The 27,015-nt window shown below is 42.0% G+C and overlaps 1 protein-coding gene across 1 annotated transcript in view; it reads right to left on the minus strand.

Annotated features, from left to right (window-relative positions):
• Nucleotides 1-443: 443 nt before the first annotated feature.
• The window catches only part of CXCL14 (C-X-C motif chemokine ligand 14), a 45,707-nt gene continuing 19,135 nt past the window's right edge, over nt 444-27,015 (minus strand). The window contains exons 2-6 of the mRNA XM_065555015.1: nt 25,642-25,784; nt 15,059-15,480; nt 14,018-14,123; nt 7,818-7,928; nt 444-1,584 (exon numbers count right to left, since the gene is read on the minus strand). Coding sequence (XP_065411087.1) covers nt 1,569-1,584; nt 7,818-7,928; nt 14,018-14,123; nt 15,059-15,122 — 297 coding nt within the window. The 5' untranslated portion in view covers nt 15,123-15,480; nt 25,642-25,784 and the 3' untranslated portion in view covers nt 444-1,568. The remainder of the gene's footprint in view (nt 1,585-7,817; nt 7,929-14,017; nt 14,124-15,058; nt 15,481-25,641; nt 25,785-27,015) is intronic.

Consider the following 27,015-nt stretch of genomic DNA (forward strand, 5'->3'; position numbering starts at 1 on the left):
TGATATTTTGTAAGTATCACAAATATCACTGACATCAAACTTCAGTGGGATGTGGATTTCATGATGATCTTATTTTACTATTAGAAGAAACCCTGTATTTTACTTTATTGTACACTATTTCCTGAACTTGGGTGCTTTACCCTGCAACCCCCTAGTAGTATTAAACATAACACTCACAAAGGCCTTCATATTCACTGCACTGGGAATGTATATCATTTTCACATAGGCTGGTTCTCTAGATTTAAGGTCCAGTCCAATTTCTATTGAGGTCAGTGAGAATTAAATTGGCCATAAATGACATTCTCAGGATATCCACTGCTGCTATGTATCTTAAGGTTCTTTCACTAATGTTTTATGGCTCTTTCGGAATCAATGCAACCTTGATAAAAAGCATAAGAAGTAGATTGAGTTTCACACTGTCTCGATGAAATTGAAAAACAGCCTTTGGCATTTTTAAATATATTTTATTACGTATTTTTCCATTTGTTTTTAGAAAGAAATATGAAATCTGCATGCAACTTTCTAAATATTTCAAACATTTAAATAGCATATGATAATTTAGCAGTACAATACATTATACAGAAAGATAATATAGGGAGACTCCCTGTAGTATATTTACACGTGAAAAGGTAGTTTTGTTATTTTATTTTTAAAAAGAGGAATGCACTGCTTAATATTTAAGTATTACATTCAAAATAATGAATATGTTGCTTTGTGACTAAAACATATATATTTATTTTATATGTTTGCCCTCAGATTTTTCACAAAAAGGTACCTTTCAAAGATTTTTTGCTACAAATCTCCAAAATCATACACAATATTCTTGAAAATTAAAATATCTGAAAACGGATGAAGCTGCAAACTTTTCACAAGAACCTCAGGTGAAAATAGATCAAACACATTCTTAGTAATAAAACTGCTCTAGAAATGTTTTCTAGTGTATGTAGAACATTAAGTGGGGGTATGTAATATGTTTCACCTTTCAGCAAGACCCTGTTTCATTAAGAACAGATACAAAGTGATGTTCGTAGCCATTTGACAAGCCACTAAGGAACCTCATCTCTGCAGCTATCTATGCCACTACACTTCAGTGGCATGTTACACAGCAAGCTCTTCCTCAGTCCCTATATTGTGCAGCTTCCACCATAGTTGGACAACGTTACTAGAAACCCTAAGCACACCACTGAAGCTTTCCCAGTACAAAAGGATAAGGGACACCATTATATAATACCGCTACAAATATTGTTTGTCTAATGAGCTTATAAAGCTCGATTGTAATCATAGTGATGTATGAATGAATACAAAAAAAGCATTTATTTAAAATGAAAAGCATGAGTTTTCACAATCTCAGTATAAAGCAGACAGGTATGAAATTTGCAGTGTGCAAGAGACAAATCTGGGAGCCTTCCGCACAGAGCTATAAAATGTAAAAACTGACCCTTGGTAAAAAGTGCTTTATAATAATATAGAATTTGTGTCTTATGTCTGTGAGAGAGAAATATTCTTTGCAGAGTCCATTCCTGAAGTCAGCCAAACAAATTCCGTTCCTTTTACCAAGAGTTTTCCTCTTATTCTTCATAAACCCTGGGAAATAAAAACAGAAAGCTAGGTATTTAAGTCATTTTGATTACAGTTAAAACCTTCCCCACCATCCTGGTGATTAAACACTCGGAGCCAAATTCTGCACTCATTTATATCGGTGGAAATCAGGAGGAATGTCACTAACTTCAGCAGAGTCAGTTGTATTGGCACAAATGAAAGCAGAATTTTCCACCCTTCTTCCTTTCTTGAATGCACTGAGAGTGGTCAAATCTACCACAGAAAGGATTATTAGGACATTTAAAATGAGGGACTCCACATCCAACAACATGTTTTTTGCTCCGGGAAAAGTACAAGCTAATATGTGAAAATATGTTGCTAGTTTAAATATTTAAAAGCAGAATTACTTAACTTTCCCTCTGTAATATTGCTGAAATATTCCGGGCATGCAGTCTCCACTGATTAAAACAATCTACAGTGGCATGATTATAATTGGCCCCAGAGATATTTTGGGAAAGCAGGAATTCATTTTTACACTACATTTGACTTTAAAAACCACTGACACCTCATGAAAAAACATTCTGTGGGCTTAGTCCAGCTCCCACTGAAGTCATTAGCAAAACCCTCTTTGACTTTGATGGCAATGGGATTGGGTTCAAAACATCACATATTTTGTCTCTTCCCTAAATTTTTATTACAATCAGGCTCTTGGTTTCTGAGAAGTTCGTCTGCTCCTGCTGCTTCTCTCTATGACTCCTGCAGTTAGGCTCACTTAACCCTGCTGGTGCTGGTAGGTACATCTACCTCATCCTCAGATGATCCCCAGGCAAGCTTTGTAGACCACTAGGGCTTGTGGAAAATTTTACCATCAAACGTATGTTTTCATCGCAATGACTTTTTTTTTTTGTAAAAGGTGTCTGCTTTCTGTGGAAAATTTCATTTTTTGTCAAAATATTTCAGCTAAAATCCAAACGTTTTCAGCCAACTCTTTTGGGTTTTGGCCAAAATCTTTTGGGGTTTGACTTCTTTGGCTGAAAATGTGGAAAATTTGGGCAAAAAGAATTTTTTTTTATTTTCTTCAAAAATTTCCTTGGGGGGGAACAGGGCAGGAGGAAGAATTCAGAGCTGCTCTAAACACCACTACTCTCTGGAGATTCTCCTGGAGTTGATTCTCTAAGTTGTGTTGAGTTTCAGTGCACTCTGTGTCCAGCCTAGCAATGCTCCCCTCCATAGGCCAGTGTTGCCCACTTCCAGGGTTGTGCAGCCAACAACCATCCACTTGGAGGGCAGGGGAATTACAGGAACCTTTAGCCATCCCAGCGTCCTTCCTGATGGAACTGCAGCCACTGGGGACATGTGCCCCGATAGTGTATCCCAGGGCTAAATCTAGCCCCTCCTTCCCTACTTGTAACATCATCATGATTTCAAAAACAACTGGATGTGCTGTTGCAAAAGGGGAATTGAGACTTCAGGTGGGGAGTAAGCCGTAGGAGAAAGTTAACAGGATCGTGCTGTGAGGCTGGAGGCTTAGGCCAACTCTAGGCTATGTATCGACTGAGAGTCAGGAAGGCTTAATGCTGGTGGAACATTATTAAAATTAAGTTGTTAAAATTGCAGTAAAACATATAGTGCCTGGACTTTCCTAAACGCTTATGAATGGATGACTGTAATGCTCAGATACTTATCTCTGGATTTCTCATGTTAAGAGTAATAACTGTACATGTGCATTACATAACTCTCACATGGCTGGGACGGACCTCGTGATAACAAGAGCCATTAATCATTGCTGAGTTTTGCCCATAGAAATGGCTACATCCCTTAGGGGGCAGAGTGGTCAATTGACAACCATTGAAAAGCAACATGTTCCAAGGAAACTCCTTGATTCTTAGTACAAGGGGTAGGTACAGTTTACAGGACAATAAAGAAGGGGAAACTACCCAGGGATGAGTCACACAGGATGACTTCACCGAAGAATTACCTCATGGACTCCCCATCACCTTTTGCATCTGCTACCTCTGGGGTCAGAACAATCAGATGTCAGGGTTTTTGGATAAAAGCTGCCTACTGGAAGGACACAGGGCTTTATACTTGATTGGATCCTAAGAAGCAAGGGCTTTGTCTCCCAGGTAAAGGACCTTTAGCTGCCACAGTTGGGATAAACCTCAGCGGCTGAACTTGTAAGACTGGGTTACTTCAAACAGAAGTTTTATAAGACAATAACCTAAGTTTGTCTTTGTCTGTCTGTGTCTTTAGTATTCTTAGCATTGTGCAAATATCTCTTGCTTCATTTTCATTTAATCAATACAGCCTAAATACGTTTAGGATCGGACTGTGTTGCCTCATTGGGTAAAGGAGGGAGATCTAAGGAGGAACTGACTGACCTGTGGTGTGTGTCTGGTCCTTTGAGAACCATGGAACTTGGATGTTCTGTGACATAGCAGTGAAAGGGAGCTAATTTCACAGGGGTCCAATTACTTAGTGTCAAGAGGGACTGGGTCTTCCAAGGGGACTGTTTAAGTTCTATACTGAGGCTGGCAAAAGCCTAGAGAGTTAATAAGCAGTGCGGTTAGCTGGAGTTAGAGTCACAACTGACACTGGAGTAACTTCCCTGTTATAGAACAGCTGCCCTGAAGTGGAACCCACAGTCTGGAGATACTAAGGGGCATGACACCTACTTCCATAGAGGGGAATACACTGGAGAACTGACATGCAGACAGTACAATATAGGCTGAGGAGGACTCTCTCTAAACAGAATATTTCCCCAGGTTTACAGAAGGTGTCAATATGCCATCACTGTAGCCAGAACATGCTGAGCAAATTCCTAGTTCTTTTAAACAGATGAATATGTGTAATTATATCAGATGAGGTACAATTATAACCTACTCCTGCCCCTGAGCTGTATTTTGGGGAGGATGATGTGAGGAAGGGAGAACAGATTAAATGCACAGTAGTAAGCACACTTTCTGGAGATTCCTTGCCCATTCATGGGTAACTCCCTGTATATGGAACGATCTACCCTATATTGTGAAGCTTGAAAGACAACAGAGTTAGACAGGTATTGATGCTTTACTAAAATACTGTCCTGTTTGTTAACAAGGGGATGATTATATAAAGCATGTTAATAAGGCACAAGAATATGTCAAAGTTGGCATTAAAAGTCTGACAAACCCACAGACACAAGGAAATTCAAAGATAAGGCTAAGACCCCAAGCAGTGCCTTTATACCCAGGCATCACAGCACGAGTGAGGCCATGTGATACCAGGACCTTTGCCTTGGCAAGCTTAAATCTAATGCGTCTTGTTTTTATCAGCTTAAGGCAGATTGGTAACGTTACTTGAACGTAAGCGTGACGGGTTACCCCCCACCTCTGGGGTGCCACATGATGCTTAGCAAATCATAACCTTTCCAAATGATATCTCACATGACTTATTTTGCCCAAAACACATCTTAGTTATGCCATATTCAGATCATAACAATATCTCTATGAAGAACACGGGCATAGCGTCACAGTAAGAGTCTGTGGTTTCATTTCCTTTGTTGTTTTAATGGTAGCCTTTACAAACAGTAAGGAAATATGGCATTACATAATAGTTGACAGTTCACAATGCATTCTATTTACTTACCAGCCCACAAACAGCTTATACAGAGCTGGCAGATAGGCAAAAATATCAACATGGAGTGGTGTCCCTTACATACATTAATGCCATGAACTTTCATCAGCCTGGCTATCCGCCCTGCACAGTGGCAAACTTGTCATCCAGGAACAAGACGTTTCCACAAAAGAATTTGCATTTGCCCTTGGCTCAGTCGACTGGATTTTTAGGGTAGGGTTAGAGTGATCACAATCTGAGCTCAATACTGAAGTTAACGAGAAAGTTCTCACTGATTAAAATGGAAAAAAGATTTGGCTCTATATTATTGCTACTTTAGGAATCCTTCCTCTCTTAACATACGTGCCTGACCCAAAGCACATTGAAGTCAATGAGAGTTTTCCATTCCACACCCTTTACTACACGACTAATTCATTCAATGTGCTTGAGCTACTGTGCATTCCCTCTGATGTCCCCAGTCCGATTCTTTCATTCATGCTCCAGAGTTGGTCTTTCGCTAGAGATTATGCTATGTGCTTTTCGCAGTTAACATTTCTGTAAACATTCCACGGTTCCTTAAACCTTTACATGCTGTTTAGTTTTACATTTTGATTCAGATTTCTCCCATGCTGATTTCATTATATCTTTAATGATACTCTTTCTCCTTTCCTACCCTCTTTTCTAGAAAGACTGTTGAGCATTTCCAGAATGGGAAAGAGAATGTTGCACTGGTAACTGTGGCCCCTCCTGGTGGTTCATGAAACTTATGATTTGTATTCTGGGACCTGAAGTTTAAAGGTAGAAATGAGAGAAGAGTCCCATCTAGATTTATTAGAAAAATCAGGGGCAAGTCACTTGTCTATTCCTTTGCAATGTCCTTCAACCCTATTCCTTGAAAACCAAGTACCACTAAGATATCCTCAGAGCTGCGAACGTGCAGTAGATCCAGCAAGTGAGATATGGCAGTATAGGTTTGTGAAGGAGGAGTGCTTGACATTCTATTGCACCATCACAATAACAGGTGTAGATCTCAAAGGCGAGTGCTGTAAATGGACGCAGCTTGAGTCCCCCATCCACACCACTTGCGTAAATGGGATTTGTGCAAGGGAATTAAGTGGTGATTGGAGAGATGGGATCTAATCCACACCCATGGCCAGTCCCATTCCTAGGGAAGGTAAGAGCGGCCACTGTTGCTCCATAGCCCAGGCCAGGCACTGGATCCAATGTCAGCCTGCATCTGGTGGTTCTTCTACAGTGCTCTATTCCATGCCAGCATATTCAGAGCTCAGACAGATCCAACTTCCCCCAGCCCACAGAGGGTGCAGAGAGCTGCCCACATCTACACATCCTGGGGTGCTGCATGGGTTAAGCGATACTCTACCAATGAGTGAATTTAAACCAGTCTGAGTAATATTTGTGCTCGAGGGTATCGTTACTGGAGCTGGTGGTAAGATCTTTCAGTCCTCCAAGGATATCCTTTAAGTTCTGTGTACAGTAAGTCCTCCCTCTGCTACCCTTTTCCTGCCAAAAGAAACGGGGAGACTAGCTACAGGGCGTGAGAGGAAATGAAGCTTTCTTACACTTCCCTGCTTCAGCTCCTCAACTAATAATGAGCTCTAAGAAATCGCTGGACATCCCTACTAAGGGGAAAATTATTACAGGGCACCCAACTCCATTTCAAAGCCAATGGGGAAGTGGGCAGCTAGCTCCCTTTTGTTCCTTTAGACTTCCTCTTAATTATTTACAGACAACATAATGCATTTTAAATCTGGTGTTCATTTATGTCTGTGTTTCTTTTCTGTTTGTCACTGATGGCTTAGCTTGTGCAAAGGCCAGGATGGAAGGGGAAAGGTAGCATTGCATCCAGCAATCAAGCCATAGAGAGTTATAGCATGAAATTACAGTTTGGTGAAAATGTGTTAAAATCTGGATAATCCAATATAGGGTGGTAGTGTTTCCTAGTGCTTAGAACATGGGACCTGGAACTCCTAGTGCTTAGAACTCAGGAGACCTGGTTTCTGTTCCCAACTCTGCCACTGACTTTGTGTTTGACCCTAGGCAAGTAACTTAGCCTTTACTTGCCTTGGTTTCCTCATCTCTGATTTGGAGGCGATAAGGTGTAACAAACTTTGAAAACGTCAGATAAAAAGTACTGTGCAAGTGCAAAGTACTACTATTTATTCTCAGAGCAGCCTATCCCATAACTAGGAATAAACTGCATTCAGAGCCATTTATATTATTTGACTATTTACAGATGTAATTTGTAGGCTTTATCAAATAAATCGATCACATTGAATTGATCGTTTAGAGTATGAGAATTTTACTGTAGGCATTTAGATAGTAATCTCAAGACTCTATTAATAGTATCTAACCTTGCACCACATGACCTTTTCACCTTCATGATGCTTAAAAAAAAAATAGACCCAGAAGCGGTTAAACTAATGTGCTATCTGTAGCATTTTATTTAGGAGGATTTTAGCCATTTCAGTCTAATTAGTATTTGTGCCATATTCCAGAGAGAGCCATTTGGACTATTACACCTAACTGTTCTGTGCTGCCATGTCTCAAGCATTCAAGCAAGAAAGGTACGTTATTTGCCAAAAGGAACAAATGTAGTTACCTATAATGACATCACTTTATCCCACAGAAAACAGGAGTATCTTTTGCTGAGTGAAATTAATACTCACCTGCGTTTCTCCTTCCATATTGTGTACCACTTAACTAATCTCTTTGTGCTTTGGAGTTTGGGATGCAAGCAGTACTGCTGTCCTCCTCTGAACCGTGACTGCATAGTTACACTGAAACAGAAAAGGAATGATCACTACAGAAAGATCATGAATAACTCACATTGGTCACTATGAACATTTCATAAAAACCAACGGGCTCGCTCTTGCTCCAGGTCTTTCATTCACGTTAATGAGAGTTGCACATGTGCACTGAGAGGATAACAAGCCACTATGTTCCATGGTAAAATTTGAGTTTGCAATTAGAAAACTGGGCCAGGTACTCCGCTGGTGTAGCTCCATGGTCACCAATGGAGTTAGGCCGATTTACACCAGCTGAGCTGCCCATAATTTTTAATCAATAGTTTTACTCCACGCTCTAGCAAACATTTATATGGGGTTTAATAACTGATTTAAATAAAATGGTCAATTAGGGCCCAGTTCTGCAAACCTTTACTCAGACAAATAATTCAAGCACATTCAAAAAGTCCCATTGGACAATGCTACTTGGAAGACCAAGGATTAGGTCTGGATCACTGACTTTGTATGCAGTAATGCTTTCGTTAGCAGTACTTGTGTGCTTTGCAAGTTTCTGGAGACCCAAAGGGCTAGTCTGTGGTGCAAGGAAGACAGCAGCCATCTGGGACCATCTCTAGCTTTATCAGCGTGCTGTCCAATCCATTTAAACTTGACCGTAGCTGCACTGGAGAGGAATCACAAGGACTGATGGCACCTCATCCTGGAAATAAGACCAGGCAAGGAGGGAACACATGGCCGATTTACTTCCTGGCCCTTCTGGTTTCCTCCTACTCTGTCCTTTGTTTGAGCGTCAACCATTTAATGCTGGTTAATTAATGGTCTACCATAATCCAGATGATGTCATGATTTCACTGACAAATCAGCAGAGCTGGTCTAGAAATGGGAAAATAACTTAGTAAAACATTTTAAATTTCAGAGTTGCTTTTAGTTCTAAGGGTTCAAAATGGCTCAATTTTCCACTTTTGGCAACTTTTTCGGTTACGTTTTTAGCCACATTTTTTTATCCAAAATGTTCATTTTCTAGAAACCTGGTTTTGAGTATGGAGCCACAGTTTTTGGTTAAACTAAAACATTTCAAAAACAATTTAGAAAATTAAGTTGGTAAAAATTTCCGTTAGAAACATTCCAGGAAAATGGAAAATTCTGAGAATGTTGAGAATTTTTCACAAAAGTTTCATTTTTGAAAAAGGGGCCAATTTTTGGATGAAAAATACCTTTTTTTTTTACATTTTTTTTACCCGCTCTACAAATCAGCAAGGGATACCACAATGCAAAATTCAGACATAGGACAGAGAGAGCGGGTTGAAACATGTCCTTTTCTTCAGCTCTGGCTACGGGACCGAATTCTTGGTTGGAGCCCCACAGGGCTGGCCCAGGGTCTCAGTATGTCTTTCACTAACTAGTCACAGAATGGGGGCTGAATTCTGGCTTTGCTTGGTTTTGCCCTCAGTAAGAGGCAAACGAATGCTGCAAAAGCACAAGACATCAAATCACTTGTAGTGGAAGCATGAACAATAGGAGCGGGAAAAGGTGTTAAGGGTCTGTGTGCGTGTTGAGGGAGGGGAATTAATGCTACAACATAGAGACCCTATGCTCTTACCTTGGGCCTCACTAAGATAATTCCTGTGTGGTTCAATCCATAGAGAACATTTTCTCATTGAACTGAATGGGAGAACTGAGACCTGTGGGCAGTGAGTTTTAATGGAATCAAGATTGAGGAATAGTATTTGTGTCCAGTGGTTATTGTCTTGGCAGTGGGATTTGTGTGTGTGTGTGTGTGTGTGACATGAAATCAGAACTCAGTCCGTGCTGTTTTGCTCAAGGAGTGTACAGAATATTTTCAGAAAATGACAAACTAAACCACAGGAGAAGAGGTGCAGGGCCTCTGGAGAACGACGGTGCATAACTCTGCTTCAGAAAAGTAATCAAGGGCAACTTTATTTGCACTAAAGTTTATTACCAACTTATGATAACATTCATGGCATGATTATCTGACTAGTTGAGTTAATAAAGGAGTTTTAAGACTGAGATGCATTGTTTTATACTAGACGTTCATCTTATCATTTGGAGTGATACCATGTTAACTCTGTGCTGGGGGAAAAACAATCCTGAATGCTAGGGTTTCTTTTGAAGGGATATTCCAAATTCCTAATAGATTTTTGGATAAATCCATACAGTTAAATCATACTTTAATGACTGATGCACTCTTTTGCCATTGGGATTTTGTATAGTATATGGGTCATGGGTAACCCAGTTAGCACCTCCTATGACTGCCCATTGGAGGCCAGCCACTAGAGTGGGCTTTGCCATTTAACAGAATTCCTCATCCTGTGGCTGCCCTTGTTCTCCGTGTGCATATGATTCCTGCACATTGCCCCAGATGAGTTAACATTGGAGACAGCTCCCCCAAGTGGGCCAAATGAGAGTTACTCCGTGGGAAAACCTGTACACAGAGAGTTTGGTTAAGCTGGAAGTCATTCTGCATATTTACAGCATCCACTTCAAAGACAGTTTTGCAACAAGTCTGATGCTGAGTGGCTTCCTGCATATTTGTGTCACTCTGGGATTAGGGGTGTACCCCAGGGGACCAAAGGTAACTGTATAGTATCTTTGCCGGCCCCTAGAATCATGAAGCTGGATGGGGATTGGTCCACTCCCCTAATTTATGCTCATCTGATTATGGCTTTAAGGGGCCATTTGACTGCTAAAAATAGTTAAAGCTCCGTTCCTTTCCCCTGGCCATTCTCTCTATGCTGGGGAAAGTAACCAGGTGGCATAGTGCTGCTATGATAACTCAACTCCTTAGATCCAGCCAGCTGAGAGTGCCTCTTGACTATCAGGTTCCTGGCTGCTTTGCCCAACTACAAATTGGGAACAAGAGAAGAAAGTCCAAGCCACCATGTAGCCATGTGGTTGAGCTGGGCAACACATTTTAGAATCAGGGCTAGCATGTACAGTTTTTGCATAAAATCATCTGCATATTGTACCAAGCAGTTTGGGGTAGGTTGGTCCATCTCTTCTCCTATATACAGCCGTAAAGTTTCTTGTACACAAAGACAATATGTGTTCTAGGAGGTTGCACTGTTTCCATCCGCTTTTTAAATAGAATAAAGAAACTCTTATCTCTGTTGGCAGTTTCCATTAACACCAATAAGAGTTCTTAAGTCTTTGAGCAATATATAGCATATATTCTCTCTCTCTTTCTCTCTCTCTGTGTGTGTGTGTATATATATATATCCAAATGTTTGTGAGTGATAGGAACTGGATGGAATATAAATCAGTGTAGAATTTTATTCATTATGTTTTTAATAAGAGGGTGATCTGGCTGCCATGAAATTAAAGGAGAGTTTTGCCTTCTGTCAATGAACTAAACCCTCTTCTCACAAATATTTAGCTGAATTCATTTTCAGGCTCTCTACACTTTCACTACTTCATCTCCATTGGTGGTAGCAATGGTAAAAGTGGCAGTGTAGACCAGCTGCTTGAGTATTGGCCACCATGCTGGCTAACCCTGCTCAGAGGAGGTCTAGACAACACCAAGGGGTCAGAGATTTGCTGACTTTCACAAACTTTTCCAGTTCTACCTATGTATTTTATGTCATTAGATGAATCTCTTCCAAACAGTATATTCCAGGGTCTGCCAATCACCCTACAGTTTACACACTTCTTCCATGTAAATAGACCAGAGAAAGGTCGAGCTTATGGGAAGGGTTGGAGGAGAATCAAGATCATTCACTGATTTTATTTCCTCAACAACAGCCACAAAAATCCATTACAGGAACCTGGCTTTTCTGCATCTTGTACTGAAACTATGGTATCAATCACTTCTGGTCACGGCTCCCTCCAGTTGTTCCAATATCCCCCACTTCTCCCTAGTACTGATTTCAAGTGACACTGAAGTAGATTAGAGTCACTCCCTGCAAAAGCACTAATGACAACATGTCTGCCTTCTCCTCCTCTTACACTGGTGTAAATCAGGAGAAATTCCACTGAAGTCTTAAATTCTCTCTCCACAGCATAGGAATGGCCAGCTTGTTACACCACTGGGGTGCAAAACCAGAGTAAGGCAGGGTAATAGAGGTTCTCCAAATTTGCACGGGTATACTCAAGATCAGAGCCTCCTTTGAAAGCTAATTCTTTTGCCAAGGCGTTTTAGCAAAAGCTAAAGTATTTTATATGTTTTCCTGACATTCTTATTGAAAGTGAGAATTTGCAGTAATGAGGTTCATTTCGTGCTCACCATTTCCCCTTCTCCCCTTGGCTGCCAAGTCTGGCCCTGCTTCCAGTGCTTTGGAGCAGTTGTCTCTCACAGGCTTATCCCAGCAAAGCTTGTTATTGTTTTCTTGACAGTGCTTCACCATCCAGCTTCTGCTGGCATCTTGCTTGGGGAGAGCGGATTGCTGCTTGCCTTTCCAGCAGCCAATCAAACTCCCAGGCACAGACTGAAGTCTCTAGCAGCACAGAGCGGTGTAGCAAATTCTCCAATTGCTTCTATGCGGATGCAGGTTTCAGCTCCTTTTGTTAGCCCAGGTGATTGACATAAAATAGAAATGACTGTTTGCACCCGCTGGAAAGAGGGCCCCGCTCCTGAGCGGAGGATTTCTGGATTCTAAATATTATTACCACTTTGCCAAAGATGCCTTTCGCGCTGACCATTCAAAGTGTTGTTTATTTAAGCCCCTGCGAGAGTTCAAAGGGTCATTGATTCAAAATGTTTGCTCGACATGTTCATTTCAAATGACTAATTTGGAACCTGAGAGTTGACTTTGCCCCGGGCAGCATGCCTCACTTTTACAATTTAAATATTTTTAAAAAATTACTCAAGCATCGATCATCTCAATATAAAGGATATGCCCTGGGCTGCGTTAGCTAAATCCTGCCTTAGCTAGATGAGTGCAACTTCCAAATACTGCTTTCGGTTACGCTGCTTGTAAATCTGGGGGAGCTGCTTTGAAATCAGTGGGTTCAATCCTTCCCTTATTGAATGGGGAGTTTGGCCATTCACTTCAAAGCAGGCAGGATTGGGCCCAACCAGAGTAACTAAAAAAAGAATTTGACCCACAGTTTACATTGGTGTAACTGAGAGCAGTCTGTGTTTTTGAAGAGATATAAATCTATTGCACCGTGATATATTAAAGCATCTTTCTAAGTTTCAGTAAATTTGGTAAAATTAACTGGTAAGGAACAAATGCTACAAGATATTCAATGCCTAACCTTTTTGAAGATCTGACAAGCAGCTAATAAGAACAGATAACATTTTTTATTAAAGCTAATGTTAAAAAATTATATAATACCTAGGTTGAGAAAAGAGTGTCTGTACATGTGGGTATAGGAGGACATTCTTCTGTCCTTGCAGAGCAATGGAGTCAATAGCAGAATAAGTATTTTCAGCTATTCTGACCCTATGGTTCCTATGCAGGCACATAGCCTGGTTTGTATTTTGTGCAAAGCCTTTCAAAAACTTTTACGATATATAAGACAGGATACATTAACACCCCGCTCCCATGCCATTGTTTTAAACTGTAATATACCCCACTGATCTAATCTTTAGAGCTCCTTTTGACTTTAGCTTATCAATTGTTTCTATTGAGGTTTCATTTCAGCATTGGTCAATGCATGGCTATTTGCTAATACAGATAGTGGGATTTTTCTTACAAAATTCTACTTTCAGTTACAATCCACGCAACCCTACTGAAATCAAGGGACTTGTACTAGTGTAACTGAGACAAAAATTTGCCCCAATGAATTTGGATGATTCTTCATTACTTGAAACTTTTGTGACCCAAATTCTGTTCTCATTTGTTACTCCCCATGTAAATCCACAGTAGCCTGAGTTTAGCATTCTGGATTCACATCTGGGCAGCTGAAAGTAGAATTTGACTCTAATCGTTTGTTAAACTAATAATTACTCTCATAAGCAATATTCTTTAGCTATTTATAGTATTACGCAGATTCTGTTGTATGGACATACTACAGATAGGATTGGTTCATGTAGCTACATATTTTATTATGGCTAACGTTGGAAATTCGTATATCAGGAAATTCTAAAAAACAAAGAAGGAGGTTGCAATACAGGGAGATGCACTTCACTTGGTACATAGTAGAAAGCATACAGGAACACTTACATGATCATTTTTTCCTTACAATGTGGATATTTTGGTTTGATTTCCAGTTTCTGAACAGCAGAGAATCTTATCTTAGGACCCTTTCTTGAGCATTTGCACTTTGATCCTACAAGGGAAAGTATTTACCATTTGTGTACAAAGTTACTGTGTACCAATTGCAGTTAATTCCCCCCCCCCATCATTAGCTTATGTAAATATACAGACTAGTCATGTTTTAAAAACCTATAAACATTTACACTTTGGGGGGTTGTTGAGCTGAAAAGGGCAATATTTTCCTCCTGATTTACCACAGAAAGTTTTAATAACTCCCTGAGAAAGACATGTTAAAGTACTGGAACTGTTGTGGTAAATATACCCAGTACAGCAGTGTGGTCAGTGTTGATTTTTTAAAGTGCACCTGCTGTGATTAAACTAAGCTTTAACAAATGCAAAAGGAAAGAGCTAAAGTCTGTCGTAAAGATGAACAAGCTTACACAGCTCTCGGTTTTTGTCTCCACTTTACTTTCGCAAGTAGAACTTGGGGGGCGAGGGAGGGGGGGACTCTAAATTGTGCTTCTGAATTTCTTACTTGCACAAATTCTAAAGGTCTCTCCCAAGCCTGACAAAATCCGAGTTTTGTAACTGTCATTTTCATGGAAAACTAGAAAACATCTTTGTCGGAATTTCACCCTCAGTTCAATCCGTTATACTGCATTCAAGCTAAATTCTGCACACTTCCAACTGCACAAATCTGGAGTAACTCCATTGATTTCAGAGCATTTACCCCAGATATACTGCATACCAGAATAAATGGGCTGTAAAACTATAACTGAGGGCACAACTTTGTCCCCTGAGTTTTACCACTACTTACACCTTAAAAAACAACAGCCTGGAACTACCTTCCACTACTATTAGATTCATCATATCAATTCTTCCCCATACAGACTGAGGACAACAAAATAATCTCATTATAGTATTTCAAGGAGCAAACACAGAATACTGAGGGGAAAAAATCACTCGAAAGAAGTTTAAATGGGGAATAGGTACAAGAAACTAACTTACCTTCTGCAGTGGCTAAGCACATTACAATGAACAGCAGAAGTAAAGCTGCTGTCAGAGGCTTCATGGTAAGACCTCAGGTATCTAAACAGATGTGTCAGAGAGCTCACTTATATAATCGGATTGCTCTTCTTGCTTCTGGTCTTTGAGCAGATTCACTGATTCACTGGCTTGATGTTGCCAGGGAAGGAACTTGGAGAACGTCTGGACTCCTTTCTCCTGCTGCTGCTGCTGCCTTGTCAGTTTTAGCTCTCTGTCTGAACTGCCTCTGCCTCTTTCCGCCTCCTGTCCTCTTTTAAAACAGCTCCTGCTGCCCTTCCTGCGAACTCATTAATATGCAGAGCGACTCAACTCACTGCAATTTCTCAACACAAGGGAGGGTGGGGATGGAAGTGATCCTAGCTAGGAGATCGGATGGGTTTATTCTAGAGAAGAGAAAAGGAAAGGGGAAAAAAATAATTCATTAAATCTAGGAAAAGGGGGAGGAAGATGCGGAAATCAGGTTCTTTATACATTTGCCAGGTATTTTTGACTCGTTTTGCAGGTGGCATGAGCAAACTTGTGCAGGGTTCTCAAAGAATTGTGATGTTGGCTCCATTCTGCATGTGGTGGATGCAATTCTCTGAAGGGAGTCGCATTGGTCTGAGCTATATTTTGAGATTGTTTCTAAGCAATGAAGGAGCTAGAGAAATGACAGCTTTTCTGGGAAATTCCCATTGGCAATGGAAATAAAGCTAAGAATAAAACGATTCTAGGAAATTTCACCTGGTGAGAAATCTTGCTGGTTTTTTTTATTTAAAGTTCTTCAACTTTACCAGCCTTCCAAATTTAAGTGAGCTTCTGTGAATTAAATGGACAAAATTGTCCCTGTGGGGGTTAGCACAGAGAGTATTTCTGGTAGCAAGGTTTATTAGAGAAGCAATTTATTGCTTTTAAGGTGTATTTGAGCAATTTGTTCTCTCTCTCCTCCATATTTCTCTTTCAGAATCAGTTTCTGATCTCAGTTCCACCTCTCTGAATCTGGAATAACTCCTTTAAAATGAACAGGATAACTCCAGATTTATGCCCGTGTAAATGGGATGTCGTAAGATCAGAGTCAGGCCCGCAGTCTCTCTATTAGTACTATATTTTAAATCAATAGTACTAGGAGTTGTAGTGAATGCTTCTCCTATTCCTCTGTTAATCCTGGTCATTCACTGCAGACTTCCTGTGACTGCACAAGCCACACACACACCTTTCCCTCCTCGTTTTATATACGTTTATTCACCTGTTTATAGGTCACCTATCATAAGGTTACTGAGTGCTGTACAACAAAAGCCAACATGTTATATTAATTATAGCCTTTAACCATAACCATTATTACTAACACCAATCCAAACCAGCTGAAATCCCTATCCACCCAGTCACTTGTGACTAACAACCCCGATTTCAAACCCACATATTCCTAAATCTGATGCGTTCCCATTCCATATTAAGTTTTCTATAGCATTGTTATTCTTGTGTCCCTCGTTTTGAGCTTCCATCCTGCCCTGTGTTTCATGCTGGGGCGTTGGCAGGTTGAGGAGTACATGAATACCACACACACACAGCACGTTGAGCACAAGCTCATTATGCAGTTGTTTTGTTCTGCATGTTGCCTTTCATGTGAGATGTGCTGACATGCCTGGAACATTCTGAGTCTCCTGCAGGCTTGCTAATGCAAATATGTGTTAATATTTCCTTTCTGAGAGACGTGCTGCTCGTGTACAATGGACAACGGGTGTGTGTGTATGTGTGTGTTAGAGAGAAAAAGAGAGAGAGAGAGAGAGCGCACAGGCTGAGCAGCATGGCAATGAACTTGCCAGATGAAGCACACAAGTTTTGCTGGGCTTGTTTGCTACAGCTCACACAACTAGTAAATTCTTTGCTGCAGCTTTAATAAACAGGGCTTTGAAAAGCCCCAAACAAGGAAGCTTCCGCAGGACAGTGATACAATTTGAGGGAAATTCTTGAGCTCCCCCAAATTAGGGGATCTCCTGATCTTGTATGACTTCTGGTGGGGTTGTTGTCGAGACAGCTGTTGGTTCCCATCAAGTAAAGCACCTCCCTGCTCTGGTCCTGCTTCCTGGGGAGAAATTGGGCTTCTTATTGTTGAGGGGATTGCCACAAGCCAAGCGGTGCCTTATCAATGTGCGTAAGGCCAGCTTTGCTAATATCTATCTATCCGAGGTAGTTCTAAGAAGCCTCTTGCCTTGTGTAACAGAGTGGGTTGGCCCTTTTCAGCTGGTGAGGGAAGGCATGAGGCCAGAACCTCTCTGTTCTGGAAGTTCATGATAAAGGCAGCCACTGAGGAGAAAGATGTCTTGACAAGGAAGTTTGGGAAGCAAATCTGAACTGTTGCCTTTCTTCAGAGCCTAAAATCAGAACTTCAAAGTGCAGGGTGGACCAAAGATCCCCTCTCTTCTCAATGCTGGAGAGGAGATGCTTGTCATCTGAGAAGTGTAGGCCACCACAGCTTCCTCTTCTTATACCAGGAAGAGATTGGGAGGAAAAGAGTTTCTCCAGGGGAAACGGAGAACCGGGATTCCCCAGAGACTTGTCACAGATCTCTGGGGAAAATGTGTGATCAGAGAGCCTTGAGAATTAGCACCCTCAGAAGGGGAGAACCTTTTTATTCCCTTTTTATTGGACTTCGACAGTGATCATCTGGGGGAAGTCTGTGACCCCAGAGAGCCTGAGGACAAGTACCATGGGAAGGACAACTCATTCTTTATTGGGCTTTGCCAAAGGGGAAAAAAAGAGGAATAAGTCACCTCTTAGGGGTTATTTTTGAAAAGACTCAATGTGTGTGGTGTTGTGTGGATGGTGACCTGCCATGCTCTGCATCCTAATAAAGGGGGGTAAAGAGCTCCAGAAATATTCCTTTAGATTTGGTTGCTTTGTGCAAGCAAATACCAAACTGATTATGAAAACGTGTTGATCGAGTTTTAATCTATCTGCAGTGTGTGTCTCTGAAAGAGCTGGTGAGACTCAGTGAATATATACATTTTAATGCACAGATGGTGACAAACACTTTGTTATATAGGCTGCTGTGGTGCCTTTTAGAGAACCAGGGAAGAAGTCTGCCACCACTCCATAAGGAAAGGGTTCTGTCCTGTGTGAGCCAGAACCAGTCACTTGTTGCTACAGTGGTTCCTCGGCCACGGAGCAAGATGTGTTTTCTAGAATTTTTTGGTAGCCTTCATATGGAGAATCAGGGAGCGTGGCTGTCCGCAGGAGAGACGTCTGAGTTCAGAGCACAAACAGCTAGTGCGCTTCCCATCACTAAAAACCTGCAGAGAATTATCCTGCCATCTTGAGGACCTTCTTCCCTGATTTCTGCTTCCCGGAGGCTGAGGAGGGCTCAAAGCGTTCCTTTCGACACCCCAGGCCATCACAAACAGCTGATCAAGTATAAATGGTTTTTTTGGGACCGTAAGCGGGGAATATCACATAATAACTCACATCGTAATTAACAAGGGCTATGTAGTGCCCTCCATTCCACGTATGTGACTTCCATTAACATCTGTGAGACATGTTTAGACAGCAGCACATGTCCCCAAGGGAGAGCAGCAATATCTTTACTGGTAGCATATTACAGTCTCCGATTAGCTAATTAGAAGGACATTGTCACTGATGACAGGTCCGACATTTAATCTAATTAAATATTCTTTTCAATTATTCTTTCCAGTGCCCTAGCCCAGCATAAAACTCCCTGGCACACTGCAGAGAGGGCCTGGCTTAGTGCCTGCTGGTGAAAAGAGAGCCACTGAACAGGCCAACCACAGCTTGCCAACAGAGGCTTGGTGAATTGCATCAGGGGGCTCACAACAGTAGGCCGGATCCTCAGACTGGTGGGAGGGCTGCTCACTAGGAAGGCACAGAAGCAGCTAGCAGGCTAATGGGGCTTTCAGAGAAGAGCGCACCCAACAATCAATGGAGTAAACCAGCTGGCATCAAAGCAGCTATTTAAAGACAATCCTTAGGAGAGAAAACACTACCCACCCCCTCCATAAAGACTTTAGTCTTCCCCACTGCTAATACCCTATGCAAATACCTGCATGCTGGGCCAAATTTTGCTCAGGTCGTTGAAGCTAAATTCATTTAAGTTAGTGTAGCTGGTGGAGCGAAGCCAGGCCCTACACTTAACTTGATGGCATTTCTCTCCCGGTTTTGTCTATAACATGATCACTTTTGAAAACGGTGACCGATCAATTCCAAAATTTCAGGGAATGTTCTAGGCATCAGTGGGCAGAACCTTATTGATTTTGGTGAAAAACAGGAAAACCTGATTGACACTGAAATCACTATTGGGTCGCGGAGGGTATGTCTACACTGCAATGGAAAACTCGCGGCTTGCCCGTGCCAGGCCAGCTGAGTCGGGTTTGCGGGGCTTGGGCTGCAGGGCTACTTCATTATCGTGTAGACTTCCAGGCTGGGGCTCAGGCGGTAGGACCCTGTGGGGTGGGAAGGTGTCAGAGCTTGGGCTCCTGCCTGAGCCCAGAAACCTACACTGCAATTAAACATCCCCGCAGCTCCAGCCTGGGGAGCCCAGACACTTGGCACGGGTCAGCTGTGGGTGTCTAATTGCAGTGTAGACATCCCCTCAGGATACACAGTGAGCAGTGACCTGGAGCTGAGTCACTCTGGATGCAGAGATGTGGCAGTGACCTTGGGGTAGGGTTTGGGTTTAGGGTTAAGAAGAGGGTTAGTGGACCCCTCACCCCACTTTAGCCAAGCTTCTTTCTCCCTCCTAGCTGGGTTCCTTGCCTGCCCAGGTCCCCTCAGATGGGCAGGCTGGAGTGGGGATGAGGGACCTAGCTGTGTGTACAGTTTGTCCTACAGAGGCAATGAAGTGTGCAACCCTCTAGTTGCTCTAGGGCTTTCATCAGTATAATTGACAGTGGAATCTATCCCAGTGGCTGAGAATATTTCCCTTCTCCATAAATCTGCAAATCACTCCGTTTAGTGACATTGGTTTAAAGATACTAATACTAGTATCTGCTAGTCACTTTGCACCTGCTAGTCTGGCTTCACACACACGCACATGTATTTAAAGATACAAGAGGGAAATGGATTTCAGAGGAGTCTACCTCTGACGTAGTCCATTGACTTTACAATTGAGGCATGGGTATGTTTTTTACCCTCCTGATTGCTGCTCACCATAACTTAGCGAGAAGGATCTAACTGGACAAAGCCCACCCCGTTCCCTGCAACGTGCCCCTTTCTCTAACTACCCACTTGGTAGAAACTTGGTGAGGGGATAGAAGACATGAGGTCTGGATATGTACTCTGGAACTGGCTGGGTAGCACTGGCAGAACTGCATGTGAATAGACCACTTACGTGCTTGGTGGGGTACTTAATCGCTTTGCTAAGTGCCTCAGGTTAGCTGTACCTCTGAGCAGGATTTGGCCCCAAGTGCCCTATGAAAATTTAGCCTATTTTTAATTAAGAGGCAGGGCCGGCTCCAGGGTTTTGGCCGCCCCAAGCAGCCAAAAAAAAAAAAAAAGCCGCGATCGTGATCTGTGGCGGCAATTCGGCAGAAGGTCCTTCGCTCCCAGCGGGAGTGAGGGACCGTCCGCCAAATTGCCGCCGAATTGCTGGACCTGCCGCCCCTCTCCGAAGTGGCCGCCCCAAGCACCTGCTTGCCAAGCTGGTGCCTGGAGCCGGCCCTGTTAAGAGGCCTGTTCTGCAAAGTTTATTCACGTGGGTGGCCCTTACTTACATGATGAGCAGGGCCAGCTCCAGGCACCAGCTGAGGAAGCTGGTGCTTGGGGCGGCAGATTGTTCGAGGCGGCATTCGGCCCAATCCTAGGGCGGCACGGCCGCTTTTTTTTGTTTTGTTTGTTCTTGTTCCGCTCCGGCTGCCCTGTAGGGGGCGGTGGCACAGAGAACCAGTGCGCCCTGCAGGGCAGTCCTCTTCCTTCCCTCCCCGCCGACCGGAGCAGAGCCCTCGCGGCAGGAGGCAGTGCAGCGGGAGGGGCTGCGTGGCAGCACCCCTGCTGTAGCCCTGGCCGCCCCCTTCTCTCTCTCTCCCACCCGCTCCCTCTCCCTCCCCCCCCCAGCCGGTCCCCCTGCTCTCGCGCTCCGGCCGCGCCGCAGGTGTTTTTTTTTTTTTTTGCTTTGCCGTTCTGGCCGCCCCGTTTTTTTTTTTTTTTTTTGTGTGCTTGGAGCGGCCAAAAAGCCAGAGCCGGCCCTGATGATGAGTCACATAGACTGCAGTGGGAGTACTGAACCTAGTTTACTCGCATGAGTTGTTTCAGGATAATTCCCTAAGTGCTTAGGGCTCAGTTCTTTCTCTGCAGAGGCGGATCCGTGCTGGAGAGGAGGGGAAGAGAGTCACACCTGGAGGTAAGAGCCTGGGACTTGACATAAATTTAACAAATATTCAAGAAGATCAGTCCAGAGTTTCTTTTGCTTTTGGCATGGCCCTTTAGAAGCTGCTGCAGAACTGGAGGAGAAATGTGGTTCTCTTAGGTGCTGGACTTTTAGGGGACATTGGTGACATCATGTAAATTAGAGCATTATTTATGATGATTAAATATTTATTTTACAGTAGTGCCTAGAGGCCCCAACTGAAATCCGGGCTCCTTGTGCAAGGCACTTCACACACACACACACTGAGAGACAGTTCCTGGCTCTGAGAACTTACAGGTGAAACAGGCAAAGGGGTGGAAGGGAAAACAGAGAGGAAATGACATAACTAAGGTCACAAAGCAGGTCAGTGCTGGGAATGGAACCTAGTTCTCCTGATCCTGAATCCAGAACACTATTCACCAGAAACTAAACGAAAAGCATGAATATGTGGGCTTTTGGCACGGTATGGAGGCAGAGCTATTAGTGCTTAAACCTTTTCTTGTATCCCAATGGTTAGAAAATATATTATTGAAGTCACACTGGCTTCATACATTTGGTTTATTTTGTTGATAGACTAAGACAGTATTTGGGTTAAGGCTAACCACCCTTTTAGATTTAATATGCAGTTAGCTGAGAGAAAGGTACCATGAATGGAATGCATATCAGGTGCTAGTCAATATGGGAGTAACGTTTATAAAAATGGCCTGAAACAGGAGCTTATTCGCTGCCATGGGAGCAAAATATTGGGAACAGCTAATCCTTGTTTAATGCTTAAGTATGCCCAGGTCATTACTAAGGAGTAAATTAGTCATTGGAAGTCACATGCTTAAATTCCTGCATATTGTGTCAGAAATTTCAGAGAGGAGTCAGACTTACACAAACAGTAGGAAATTCAGAAGCACTGTTAATTTCCCCACCCCGGATATTGCACTTTAAATTCCTCCAAGTTTGCTGTCTGCCAGAGGCAGTGGCCATTTTGCATTCGCTGCAGATGCAACCTGTGGCAAAGGAGACATGCAATGGGCTCTCTCACAGAGACTTTACTTTTATTCTTTCGTGTTTTGTTGATTTCCCGTATAACAGCCATCGGACTGAAAGTACAGGCTGTGTGTGTCAGAGAAAACGAACTGTATGAAACTCCATTCTGTAAACTGCGTGTTTAGGGAATTGTATTAGATCAGTAGAGGAAGTTGCAAACAGTGATGCGTGTGTTATGTGTAATGGTCGGGTGTGTCAAGACAGTGTCAAGTCCACCTTTTCAGCTTTAACTTGGAATGGCTTTTTTTTTAGTTCTGAATGGTTGTTTCTGGTGTTTGACTATTGTAGGTTGGAGGTCTGAGCTTTGTATCTCAACTCTCTGACTCTGGAAACAAGAAACATTTGAGCGAAAACGTCTGCGTCCCCCTCAGTAAATGTTAAACAATGGAGGAATTTTGCAATACATAGTTCTATTCTTTTTGCAGCCACTGCTTTCTCCTGATTTTTATTTGTTTCCATTATGAGTTTAAATTCTAGACATTGCTCTCTTCCCTTGGGTCAGTTTAAGAAAACTCTCCTTATAGCCCTAAATTATTCAGCAGCCAGGATTTTCTGTTACACTCCGAACGAGTAGCTCCCAAATCAGAGCATTGCAAGGTATCTATTTCTTCTCTTTGAAACTGTTCCTCATGAATGATTAAATAAGACTGGTAATAACATGGAAGAGCAGTGTGTTGACACTCTACAATTGATCTGAGAAACATCTCAGGATATACATATCAGGATTACAAGTAAGTTCTGCCATCAGCTGATGAACTGGAAAAAAAATATGTTTTCAGTTGTGCCTAACTTTCTGTTGACTAACTTATTTGCATTCTCTAATTTTGTCTTGCATTTGCACCCGGGTGTGTAGTCTGTAGCTCACAAGATGTTCCTAGAAATAAATATTTAGTTTTGGAAATTGCCATAAAGTTTTATTTCATATTTCATACTGAAATAAATTGGATTGGTATTGAAAAGTTAATCTAGGATGCTAAATCTTCTCTCTATATTTCAAGTTCCCTATAAAATACATTCCCATTATTTACTCTATAAATTTATTCCCAAATAGCAAAATCAAAACTTGAAACAAAATTCCGAGAGGCTCTTGTAGGTTTCCTTATAATCTGTATTTGCCATTTCCTGCTATTGATCAGCTCCAGGAAGCAGTTAAAATGATTCAAGCCAGGAGCACATATTTGCTGGATGAATTAGGGCCTAGAAAACATTTGTTGATGAATGTTCTCAGCTGGAGGGTTAGCTGGTGGTTTGCACAGGCAGTTTTCAGGACTATACATGCACTCACAGTACTTTCATGTGAATTTACCTGAAAATCTGACTCCTTACTTGAACCTTCTATACTATTCCCAGGTCCAGTTCTACCACCCTGACCCGCATGGTGTAGTACCTTACTTCAGAAGTAGTCCCACGGATTCCAAGAAGAGAAAGGCACGATTTAATGTGAGGAAGAATGGCAGAATTGGTCCCAGTGCATATATTTTATATACACACTCTCACCAGTTGGTTCTACTGGCTTTTTTAGATCTACGGTCTCACATTACAAAAATACGATTTTTGTGCGTGTAAATGCAGTGTACATCTGGGTCCCTCCTTTATAGCCTTTGAGGGTTTTTTTTAAGCATATTCTCTTTGAGAGATAATTGATAACTGTTTACACATGACTAGTAACCATGGCAATGAAACACCCACAGAAGAAAGTATTAAAGCAATTAGGTACAATTACTATAATTTAGAGTGGTTAAGTACAGAGATAAATCACTTCACTTCATCTCATGCGATGTTAGGCAGCTGAAAGGAGCAAAAGCATTCATGATAAATTTTTAGATCAAGTGTGCTCAACATATGAGTGTGTACACACACATACACGCACACACACACACACACGGGATGAAATTCATGGCTATGCAGACAGCCAGTGCAAAGGCCACTTAAGTCCCATTTAAGCCAAGTTTGTCTGCTAGCCTTCTGCACAGGCGTGAATTCCACAGTTTCTGAACAACATTGGTAGAGCTTCAAAGGATACAGATGGGATTTTCCATTATTTATAAAACACTATTTCCCTGCCCTCCCTTTGGTTATTTGTAACAAACCTTTGGAAGTTTGTTAACTAAAGTCTCTTTCCCCTTGACTTCATCGGTGCTCCACAGACCTGCTGTTCTGTTATTGCAGTATTAGTTATTAATGAAAGCTGAGTTTCATGCACTCATTATTTTTCCTTAGAAAGAAAATCATATTTAAGCCTTTTTAAAAAAAATAAAGCATTCTAACCAATGACACAGACAGTGAATATGGCTGAAAGAGAAGTAGGTCGTAATTTGAAGCCAGCAATTGTAAAATGTGGTTATACCCTGAATAATGACTTTGTTAAAAAAATGGCATTATGGAGGTTCCATATTCATTGTGCCTCCCCCATTTCCATATCAAATTGGCTCAGTATGCAAGTAAAACACAACAGCCAGCCCTGCAAATTCACTCTGGACCTTGGCAGTCTGAATGGGTTGTTTCCATCTTTCATATCTCTGACAGCCCCACAGGGTATCCAGGGTTGAGAGTCACCGCATCACCATCTGCCCTTAAGCGTGAAGCAGTCTTGTTCCTTCCTGCTATGGAGCAGCTCCGTGAAACCAATAGCATCTGGCAGCACAAGCAGTATCTTCTAGGCCTCCACAGGCCTTCCTGTCTCCATACAGGTAACAATAGACACGCACCGATCCTCAAGTTTTCAGACCATTCCCTGTAGTGTCCAGCCCCTTCTCCATGGAACTCTCATAGAATTACCAGGTCTGCTTTTCCCAAAGGAATAGTGCCCAGCCTGTAAGATTCAACTCAGATCCAGCACTTTGCTTAACACCACAGCACTTAGACATATCTATAGTGAAAACTAGACTAAGTTTATTATTGAAGATTAGAGACTCAAGTGATAGTGAGTAAGATGACTGGAAATAAATGGTTACATATAAAACAAAATTGGAACACACTTTCTAGAGACTAAACTTCATTAAGAAGTTACTCTCTTGTCTAAAGAAGTTTATCTCACCCAAAGTTCTCTTCAGCACTTTCAGCCCAGCCTGGTTGAGATCCCTTTTTCATGAAGCAAAAGTGCAGGCCTTTTATTCCATCAGGGAAGGGTGCCGGAGCATCCCCTTTGTATCCCAAATACAGTGGAACAAACCTTTGATGTATATCTCCAGATAGGATCCTTCCCTCTTGCCTCTCCTCCCCGCGGCTGTTTTTCTCTTCGAGTTAGATTTTTTTTCTCCAAAGTCCTCACAATCCTTCGTTTGCTTTCAGTTCAGACTGATAATAGATGACCCACTGTGAATGAGACAATTCTTAGTTTACATGTAAACAGATAGATGAAGACACATATCTTGTCTGACAGAAAACCTGTTGGTCACCTTTGCTGGTGAGCAGCCACCACACCCAGACTTTAAGAACACATTTTCAGTATATACCTAACTCCTTACATAATATCTGTACATAGGTTTCACAATAATATTGAGGACCAGTGTGACACCAGCTTCCATTTGAGACCTCACATGATTTTCTCCGGTGAACCATAATGTACGTACCAGAATCAGGAGATCCCCTGCACCCCCTTGCCACTTGGCATTAAGACATTCTTGGATCACAATATCATCACCAGTGATAACAATTCTGCAGACCTGTATATGCCCTTGGTTAAACCTGAGCAACCCATTTGCTTTCAGTGGGTTTGCACAAGTGTTACTGACGGCATCATTTGAATGCAATTAGGTTGCAGAGGAGAAACAGAGTGTTGTTTTTTAAAATCATCTAATAAACGCAGAAAATCAGACTGTAAATGTATAGGAGGTGGGCAGATTCCACTGAATGATTTGTGGGTACTAACCAGGGGGTAGGGAAACAGAAAATAGCTACAGAAAAAGGCTGCACAAATAAATATATTGCAAATAGACGAATACTATAAAAGGCACAAATACTATAGCATGCTGGGTCCTTTGTGTCAGCAGCGGGGATTGGCATTTGCAAAGATTGTGCTGAGAATTCTGGCTGAATCTTCCATGCTCTACAAGCTCCCTAGTTGGATCTCCCAAACTTCAGTGCTTTCCTACTCATTTTACTCCCCATCCTCCTTTAGCTTCTGATTCATTCCAAAGATCTTTGGCGACCTTTCCTAGCAAATGGTTCCTTTCTGAAGAGGAGGGCAGTAGTTGCTATAGCAAATTGGAAACAAAAGCAGTGCTCCATATTCCAAAGGCTTTGGGAGAAGTTTTGGTTCTGGTGTCACTGGTACAAATGGGACTGTGTGTTTTTACTAATCCTCTGGCTCTGGAAGAAAAGGCTGTAAGGTCTCATGAGCATATGCTAAGCCTCATAGCAGCTAGATATGTCGCTGTGTGTTTTTTTCAGAATGCACTAGGTCAGGGGTCAGCAACCTTTCAGAAGTGGTGTGCCGAGTCTTCATTTATTCACTCTAATTTAAGGTTTTGCGTGCCAGTAATACATTTTAACATTTTTAGAAGCTCTCTTTATTTAAGTCTATAATCTATAACTAAACTATTGT

Source organism: Chrysemys picta, chromosome 8 (assembly GCF_011386835.1).
Source record: "Chrysemys picta bellii isolate R12L10 chromosome 8, ASM1138683v2, whole genome shotgun sequence".
In the NCBI taxonomy this organism is placed as follows: Eukaryota; Metazoa; Chordata; order Testudines; family Emydidae; genus Chrysemys; species Chrysemys picta.